At 47.9% G+C, this 10,008-nt stretch overlaps 1 protein-coding gene across 1 annotated transcript in view; it reads left to right on the top strand.

The window, feature by feature from the left end:
- E2F3 (E2F transcription factor 3) overlaps positions 1-9,561 on the top strand; it is a 25,158-nt gene extending 15,597 nt beyond the window's left edge. The window contains exons 5-7 of the mRNA XM_013007201.2: positions 3,373-3,487; positions 4,742-4,877; positions 6,033-9,561. Of these exons, the coding sequence (XP_012862655.1) occupies positions 3,373-3,487; positions 4,742-4,877; positions 6,033-6,295 (514 nt within the window). The 3' untranslated portion in view covers positions 6,296-9,561. The remainder of the gene's footprint in view (positions 1-3,372; positions 3,488-4,741; positions 4,878-6,032) is intronic.
- Positions 9,562-10,008: the final 447 nt, after the last annotated feature.

Here is a 10,008-nt window from a genome sequence, read left to right as displayed (position 1 = left end):
CCCGTTCTCAATGTCGTTCCTTTCCTCCGGACCCCAAAGGGGGAGAGCCTACTCCACTTGTGCAGCAGAGGATGGTTTGGTTGCTGTTTGGTTTGGTTTGTTTAGATCATCTCAATTTTCAGCAGAAGCCAAACCCAATATTTTAACTTCTCACCTCGAAATTTTGCCCCAAAGTTCTGATTTATTTTACCTTTATCTTTTGTTACCCAGGAAACAATATGCCTCCTGCCCAATTTCTTCTCATTTCTCATGCCATCAGCTTGCTCCCAGAGATGCTGCAAGCCGTTGGCTTTGTAAAGCTGTCGCATTAGTATGCTCAGAGAAACAGAACCAGTTAGATAGGCGCACAGAGAGAGGAGGAGACACAGAGACTTATGAGGGGTCTTGCAAAATCTTTTTATTCCATTTCTCCAGAGACTTTTTGAAGCCCCCCCCTCACACACACACACACCTTGTATTTTAAGGAATTGGCTCAAGAAATGTTGGTGGCTGTCCAGTCTAAAATCTGTATAGGTCAGGCCATAAGCTGCAGGTCCCTGGAGTCTTGTGTGAAAGTCAGACTTGGAAAGACTCGGGGAATTCTGGCAACATGTCTGTTGTCTGCAGGAAGAACACACCCCAAGGAAAGCCTGCTTCCTTGCCCCTCAGACCTCCAGCGGGTTGGAGGAGGCCCACCCGCACAGTCTGGGTGATCTGCTTTGGGGAAGGCCCACCGACTTCATCACGTGTAACCATTTCAGAGCGGCATCCAGACTAAGGCTTGACCAAGCTGACACACAAAATTAACGGTCACACCTCCAATTCTTACCTCCTCTTGACCAAAGGACTTGCCTTGTTGGCTGCTAATTAGTGACGTGGCAGCGTGGCGACTGTACAGCACCCCCGCCACGCATGGTGGCTAGTGTGGTGCTTCAAGGACCTAAAGAGGGGGTCTCGTTGGGCTGTTTCATTCCTTGTTCAGTTGGAGGCCCCTCGGGGGTACAGTGCTTGTTTCACATGATGGGCAGCTCCCTAGAACGTGCGGTTCATAGCCTGCGGTCATCTCCTGGCCTTTAGATGCAGAAAAAGACGGCTTCCTTGTAGGAAGGCCGCTACCCCGAGAAGCCAACTGGGGGAGTTGCCAGAATGGAAGCACTTTTTAAATCTGTAGGATGAGAGGAGGTGCCTGCACAATGTCTTTCCCTTCACCGTTCAGTTCCCAGTTTGGTACCGCTTGTTCCCAACTGGGTTGAACTTTTTCTTCCGGCAGCACGTGGAGTCATTGTGGAGGGGCTCTTGCATTCATAGATCCTTGTCACACAGCGTTGTGCAAGTGGGCGGAGGCAGAAATACCTGGCTATCCATTTTTCCCAGTGTCTGAGTGAAAAATCAGAACTATCAAGTCCTCTGTGAAAACGCCCCGAATCCTGCTCCGCATTGAATATCTGTTGTCTCCGCTGCTGAGACTTGAAGAAGATGCTCCGTAGAGATTTCCCCCCCAAATGGATGTGCAGATTTTGTATGGCTGTGCTTACCCCCTCCCCAACCCCCCGGAATGGGCCCATAGCTTCCTTCCGATTCCTGGGTGATGTAAATGGTTTATGCTGAGCTACTAACCTTAAGGTTATCGGTCCCAACCCACCCAGCGGCGGCGCGGAAGAAAGGCCTGGCGAGCTGCCTCCCGTAAAGACCACAGACAAGCACACGGCCACGGAGCCGTCTCACGCTTAGCACGTGGGGTCCCCAGGAGTCAGAATCCACAGGAATAGCTTGGGTTTCCTGGTTTGGTTCTAAGAGAGCGGATACCCTGTAGGCTTTCTCAGCCCTGTGTCACCTTGAACCTGTCACGTGGCTCTGCTACCTGCACAGTGCCCTCATCGAGTTGTGATTTGCTGTCCTAGCCTAGGTAGTTTGTGCAGGTTATGCACGCTAGCTGTTATTGCGGGTCCCTGATACAAGGGGGTTCCAAAAAGCTCGTGCCTGGAGAAGGAGTCATAACAGAGAATGGACTGTCGTGTGGCCTCTTCTCGTTTTATACCAAGTGTAAGTCTGTCCGCCCAGGCAAGCTGCCACAGATCCTTTGGACCTCTAGTAAGTTCCATATTCCTTCTTGGTGTTATTTGTCGTTTCAGCCACCAAGACTAAGGTGACCAGACATCCCGCTTTTGGCAGGACAGTCCTGATTTTTAACAATTTTTCCCACATCCCGCAGCATTTTTAAAAAGCCCCGATTTTTGGAAAGAATGCACGACAAGCTAGGGTATACAGTTTTCAGCTGCCATGTGGCTATTTCACCCGGATCTGAGTTTTACCAATGGTGTCCCGCTTTACCGATGTTAAAATCTGGTCACCTTAACCAAGACACCTACAAGAGCTGTTCAGCCCTAAGCAGTGAGAACGAAGAGTACTGAAATAGTATCTCCCTCTCTTTTCCCTAAACCCACTGTTTCTCATTCGGGCTGCTTTCCTCCTTGCGCACTCTGCAGCACTGATAGGGTTCATAAGCTCATGTGGAGCATGGATTTTCTAAGAGAAGTCATGACACTGTTCCCAGGGACAGCCTACAAAACCAACCACCAAACTTACTGCCAGAGAGGTGATGCCGCCTCACGGCCACCGCGTCAGACAGGCCAGAACCGCCCCCTGGGAATTTCCAATGCTGTAGCTCTTTACAGGAGTAGAGAGCCGAGTCTTTCTCCCGCAGAGCAGCTGATGTTTTCCAACTGCTGACCTGGTGGTTCGGAGCTCCGCTCCTAACTACTGCACCACCAGGGTTCTGGATGCAAAATGCAAGGAGGCTGCAAATCATTTATGGACAAATCCCAGTATCTTTCAAATCCATTGTTCCACCAACTTGTTACAAATCCTCCTGTTATATCCATTTGCTATTTGGTGATTCATCTGGGTGGTGCTGACACGCAACTTGTAGAATTAACTGGTGTTTCCAAAAAAAAAAAAAAACTATGGTGAGAGGAGAACCTGAAATGTCTGCAAATTGCAGCCTGCTCTCCTTCAATCTGACTGACACCAGCCCTTCTGTTGGCGCTCACGGGAGACCTGCGTTCCAGAGCAACTTGGCGCGAAAATCGGGCTGGAGTGGGGGGTTTGGGTTTCTGTTGGATAGTTCCCTTGCCCTATTGTGCTTGCGTTTCCACCACTTGAATATCCACACACTTTTCAGAGAAAGACTCGTTTAAACTGTCAGCTTTTGTTGTTAGACGGCCAACCAGAAGAGAAGATTCCGAGGGAGTCCCGTGTACACAGAGACCCAGAACAGGAGACAGTAGTCTTTGAAATAGTGCAATACTCACGCGGTTTCCCACATGCCCGTTTGTCGCTGTCGTAGGGGTTGCTTTGGAAGGCGGTGTGGCAAATTTCCTTAACCCTTCCCACGTTAGCGTACGTTACATATCAAGATATTCGAAAAATCAGTGGCCTTAAAGACCAAACTGTTATAGCTGTGAAAGCCCCTCCAGAAACAAGACTTGAAGTGCCTGACCCACTGCAGGTAAGGAGCCAGCGTTCTGTTCATCGGCAAAGCTCGTGGTGGGAGACGTGAGGTGGAAGGGCCCTGGACTCACCTCGGGCATTTCTCCCCGTCTAAAAGCTTCCGATGTCTTTCCTATCAGTTTTACGTGTCCCCGAAATTAATGACCCGTTCAACAGTTTGATACTTACGGAGTGAATGGATGTCCGGGGTGGGGGCAGGGGTGTCACAAGGCAGAACATCCCACTGAAAGCTTTATCGATATAATGCCCTGCTCGCCCCCGATTGTGTATTTGTCTTTTTAACTTTGCTTTCCTGGTGCTTCTCCATGTGAAACATTTAGGAAATGGTGTGTGGATTGTTCCATACGTGGTCTCCACTACGAACAGAGGGTTGGAAAGGTGTAGTTATCTCTCTAACCGATATTGATACATTGGAAGCATTTAGGACTCGATGATATGTTTGCTTTTAAGGAATCAAATTGGACTCGGGGCCAATTGATAGATTGGAATGTTAACACGGGATTAAAGGAAGCTCAACTGCCATCGAGTCAATTCCAACTCATTAAAAAAATTTTTTTTCCCAAAAGCAAGATGAAAAATTATTAAATTCATAAGCCCCCGTATAGGGTAGACTTCACCATAAGTGACAATAATAGTTATAGGATCTAGATGCAAGAGAATTTAAAATACCAGTGTCATAATCTCTTATTAGGCTCAGTCTTTGTACTTAAGACTGATGCTTATTAAAACTCACCATAAAAGAACTCTACCAAAGGGCAATGGTACTATGGAACTACTACACTTGTGATGATTAAAAGACCTTTTAATCTTTTGCAATGAAAGATTTAAGGGACACAGTTCATCTCAGCAGTACTGCTGTTGTCACATACTGGGCACCCCCAAAAGTGTTCTTTTACTCTAGAAAGTTGGCAAAATATTCTGCCACTGCCTAGATAGTTAATAATTTTGGCTTTTTGAGTCAAAAAGCCTCTGCTGCACCTGTGCAGCTTTGGTGCTGTGCCCTTGTACAGGCAAGTAGCCAGAGGCAATATACAAATAACTGAGAATGTGACTAGGATCCAATAAAACTTTATTTATCAAACCAATTGGAAGGCCAGGTTTGGCCTGTGGGATATAGTTGTCTAAATCTGCAAGAGAAGATGACAGTTATTGATAGAGATAGGCTATTCATGAAGAAGCAAAATGAAGGGTGAAAATTGCCCATCCTTTGTTTTCGGAACTTTCATTCTACTATGTCTTCTTCTGTCTGTAGAGCCTACAAATTCACTTGTCAAGTACCCAAGGACCCATTGAGGTTTACTTGTGTCCAGAAGAGACTGAGACACACAGCCCAATGAAGACAAATAACCAAGATCACAACGGAAATATCCCTAGACACGCTTCCAAAGGTAAAAAATAATAACAACAGAGGGAAGGTGGCTGGAGCGAGCCTGTACGGAAAGCACGCGTCTAGACAACACACAAGCGTGTCTACTGTTGTTGTGGTTGTTAAGGGTACTCTTTCTAAAAAGGCAGCTGAATAGTAGCCAGCCTGAAATCCTAATGGACAAACAGCTCGTCCACCCACATAACCGTGCCCCTGCCTCAGCTTTTGCCCTGGGCAGAAACCGTTTCCTTACAGGTGAAGTGAGCAGTGGCACTGCGGCCTGTCTTGGTGGACCATCAACCGTCTCTGGCCACAGTCCCTTGAAGGATGTTGCAGAGGAGACCTTTAGAGAGAGACATGGGAGCCATTTGCAAAGAGAAGCCTTTAACCTAAAAGCTTTGGCAGAGAGGCTATGGGAGGAAACGGCCCTAAGAAAATAAATCATAATTCCTCTCCCAGCTGTCCTTATCAAATTCTTGGCAGTACTTTTTTTGGGGGGCGGTGGGGGGGCAGTGGCTGGAGTTATTTTCGATTTCAGCTTAATGATGTGTATTTAAATATCTGCCCCCTTACCCCATCACTCAGTGTATCAGTGTGATTAGGAATAATGGAGTAGGTCTGATTTCGTACTGACAAAAATACAAATACAGTCAGTCCCACAACTGGTGAAACAAAAGATCGCCTCTTTTTTGCCCACCTTTGTGTTGTAAAAGGTACCGTCAATAACCTGGGTGGTCAAGAAAGACAACATTAAAAATTAACAAGTGTCTACCAGGGAGTGTGTGTGTGTGTGTGTGTGTTTCTTCCCTCGGTCCCCGGGGCTGGTGTGTGGGTGGGGGCTGGCAGTGGGGACACACTGCCATTGAGTTATTTCAGACTTATAGTGACCCTGTATTGGATTTAAGAGAACAGACAGCCTCATCCTTCTCCCAAGAAGCATCTATCTGGTGGGTTTGAACTTCCTGTGGTGCAAACCCAACACGTGAAGTAGAACAAGGACCAGTCGTTCTTTCATGTCTGTTAGCACAATAGATAATCAGGCTTACAAAAATACTTACGATAGTCTTGAGCCAAAGGGGCATGCCCCACCCCCAAGGCTTTTTAAATTTGATAGCAAACATCATTTGCATTTTCAACGATTAACCTGATGTTTCACTCCCATTGGTCATCATTTCAGACTTGGCTTCCACCAACTCAGGACATAGCGACTGCTCCATCTCTATGGCAACCCTCTCTCCTCTGGCCTCTCCTGCCAATCTTTTACAGCAGACTGAGGACCAAATTCCTTCCAACCTCGAAGGACCATTTGTGAACTTGCTGCCTCCCCTGCTGCAAGAAGACTATCTGCTGAACCTTGGCGGGCAAGAAGGCGTCAGTGATCTCTTTGATGCCTATGATTTGGAAAAACTCCCGCTGGTGGAAGACTTCATGTGCAGTTGATCGGGCATTGCGTGAACCCTCCCTCCCACACCGTTTGTTTATTATGGAACCAGAACTCCTGTCAAGCAATGTTGCCCCTTCTCCCTCCAAGATATTATCATGAAGTAAACGACGAACTTCAAAACCAAGGCTGATGTTTTAATGAAAGCAAAGGAGGAAAAAAAAACCATTTTTTTGGTTGTTGGTCTAAATGCACAGTTGCGGGCTTCCGTGGAGAAGCCCCGCTCCGCCCCGGCTCCAATCTCATGGAGGAGTCAGCAAGTGAGAAAATGTGCAATCAGGTGTCTCCCGCCTGGATGGGCCTGCTGTGCCTGACGGATGGGCTGTAGACTGGGGGCTGGCCACCTGGCCCACCCGACAGCAGCGATCTTCCTTAATAGCATTTCAAGCCGTGCCTTCTCCGCAGACCACATGTCTTTTTTTTGGGGGGGTGGGGGGGGTGTTCTGCTACATGGAGTGGAACTGCAGGAAGTAAAACCCTGAAGTCATGCAAAAGGATGAGACCGATTTCTCCAGCGCTTCTGGGGAATTACTTCAATGACTGTCCGATTCGGTGTCAGCGTTGTGCTGTCTGGTCACAGGAGGAGGCACCAGTTGCCTCCGCTCCCTTCCACAGGAAGAGCCTGTTGGCAGCTATTTGCCACAAATGCAGAAGAAGGGTAAGAGTCCCACCACTCCACCCTCCGTGGGTTTCCCGTCTCCATAAACCACTCCCCACTCTACTCCCAGCCTCCTGCCCACCCCCCTCCCCAGTGTCTTCTTTGACATTTAAAGTGTGTTTCTAGCCACAACGCCTACTTAGGGGTGCTTGGTAGATTGTTTTAACCTTTTTTTTTTTTTTATTTATCTTCGCTGCCATTGAAGCATTCCCATGGCACCCATCACCCTTTCACGTCAGCTGTTTACTGGGAGACAGTACTTGCTGATTCACATGGGTTGAGCAAGAACGCCCCCCAGGAAGAGTGTACAGACCTCTGTGGTGGGGAGTTTCACAGCCTCTGCGAGAAGCCTGGTCCCCTGAAGCTCCTCTTGGCTGGAGGGGACTGTGACTCCACCCCCCAAGTGGCCCTAGAGCTTCACCCCACAAGGGGCCACTTGGAAAGGTGATCCAGGTCAGTAGTCCCAAGGAGCAGCAGGGATGGGTCCCTCCATCCGTGGACTTCCCAGACCCCCTCGACCGGGGGAAGGGCTCTCTTCTATTGCACTCAGGGAGATCAGATGGGGACGCCTCTGGCCAGAAAGACCTGCCCGTTCCGGGAGGATCTGGTGGCGTTAAAGCTGAGAAGCAAAGGGACTTGTCGCTGTGTCTGGTGCCGTTAACTGTCCCGGCCGCAGCCTGGTCCCCATCCGTCTGTGAAGGAGTCAGTCGGGCCTAGGGAAGTCAGGCCCTAGACTACGAAGTACTAGGATGCCAAGGCGTCCCCCAGTTTTCTCTTTAGGATTGGTGACCGACCTTACAAATGCCCTTCAGTGTGTCCACAAATAGCTTCCACCCGGGGCAGCTGAACACTGCCGTCTGGCACCAGAATGGTGGCACAGCACCTCCAGGTCCATTCCCCGGCTGCACCAGAAACCCGAACGGTGACATTGAAACGCTGTGTGTGCAGGCGCCTGGTAGTCCCTCGATCTGTAAGTGTTTCTTCGAAGGGAAATCTAGATCCTTTAGGAAAAAGAAACTGGCAAAGGAGACCGAGGGGGAGAAACCCCAACCAGGTTCCGCTAGGTGGATTTTCACAATATGCAAGGTGGTGGTGGGGTCCACATGGGGGACACCAGCACTTTAAACTACGTGTAGGTATGCATGGGTGTGTGTTTGGGAAGCAAAACCGAGGTGCGGATGAGCCTCCTCTTTCTTCTGCAGCCTCCTCCTCGCCCTCCTCCTCACATACACTGGACTTGGTCCGCAATGAAGCATGGGGCGGGGCGGGAGGGGAAGCTTTGTGTTAAGTGCCTACTGGAAAATGCACTGTGGGTTTTTTCCTGTATGGGAAACCATTTCTGCCAAGCTTTCCCCCCTCTCCCCCATATTTATCTCATCTGGTTCGCTGCCTCTGCCCCCAGCTTTGTGCGCCCGCTGCACAAAGCTGACTTCTTCCAAAGTCTAGAGAACGAGCCCACCTGGCTTCGGGCGCGTGTGTTTTTTCAGTTTCTCGTGAAAACTTGGGGTCTGCGTCATGCTCTATTTATTGCTTTTGCAAAATGAGAGGAATGCAAATACGTCGTAAATGTTCCTACCTGTGTCCCATTTTGTTTTGGGTTTGGGGATTTTTTTCTCTTTTTTCCTTTCCAGCAAATAGGCTTCTTCATCGAATTAGACGCCCCATGCCGCATTCTGTTTGCGTTTGTCGCTTTTATTTTTTTGACACAGTACCTGGCACTCAAAGTTAGTGCTACAGTGTTTGAGTTACTTTAAGTACTACGTATGCAGGTCTCCTGGTACCATTGAGTTGCTGCTATTAATGCTCACACATGAATGGCTAAGAGTTACAAGGATGCGAATCATGACTGCGTGAGTCTAGAAACTAAAGTCTGTAACGGGCAACACATGAGCTGTCAAACAGTGTTAGGTGTTTGTTTATATGTACAGATGTGTGCATAGCATTGGTCTTATTTAAGTTGTTAACATAGTCGTCTTGCATTTTCATTATCTAGCAATTTTGTACAAAAGGAAAAAAAAAACAGCAATTAATTTGTAAACACTGCCAGAATATTTTCTAGCTGGTTTTGTAATTTTGTGTGTTTGTTTCATAGTGTATTTTTGTTTCTGTCCTTTGTCATGGTCCTCGTTTTCTGTTCTCAGTGTAGATCTGTAAATAAGAGTTGCAGTATTTAAAGCTTTAGCATTCAGGCAAAAGAAAGTCGGCGCTTGGTGGGTGCATGGCAACTCGTGTGTCTGAGAGGAGGACTTTGAAGAAGGATGCCTTGGGGGGGAGTCAGGTGGCAAGTGGCAGGTCGTGGGAATTTCTTTTCCTATGGGGTACGTGATTTTGTACAAAGGAAGTATCTCTCCCGAACTTGGGAGTAGGCAAACTACTAATCGGTTTAGCTTTGTGATGTATGCTAGTTTTAAAACAAAATATGTAATATAGTGTAAAAAGAGAGAGGGAAAGGAAAGGGGAAGAAAGGCGCTTTATGATGGATCTGTAAATAGATTTGTTACAGGAGGACCTGTCCTGGCTGTGATCTCACCACTTCTCAAATGGGTGTAATTTGAATAAATTTTGTATGGCAAAGGAACAATAAAATGATTTTTTTTTAAGAGTTCAGCTTTGTGGATTTTTTTTTTTTTGACGTCTTGAAGTCTCATGTTATGTGTTAGTCTGGGCTCTTCAGAGAAACAAATCCACAAAAACTTATGTACAAGAGAGGGTTTTATAAAGGTTAAGTGTGCATCAAGAAAACATCCCAACCCAGTGCTGCCCAAGCCCACAAGTCCAACATTAACCCATTAGCCCATATGTGCAACATCAATCCACAAAGCCCTCCTCCATCTCACAAAACATACACTATGATGCCGACTGCAGGAGGAAAGCTGAGTCAGTGAATGTGTAAGCATCTCAGCGCAGGCAGGGGTCTCCACGTGGCTGCTCCAGCACCCAGGGCTGCATCGGGGTAGATCCATGTGGCTTCTCCTCAGGGATGCCTTGCAGGAAGTGAGTCTTGCCAGCTGAAGCAGGGAACTGCTAAGGCAGCTGCACCATGGTCCACCCGTC

Source organism: Echinops telfairi, unplaced genomic scaffold, assembly GCF_000313985.2.
Source record: "Echinops telfairi isolate 266 unplaced genomic scaffold, ASM31398v2 ScPeMD7_5868;HRSCAF=6743_0, whole genome shotgun sequence".
Taxonomy (NCBI): Eukaryota; Metazoa; Chordata; class Mammalia; order Afrosoricida; family Tenrecidae; genus Echinops; species Echinops telfairi.
This window is presented reverse-complemented; position numbering and strand designations above follow the sequence as displayed.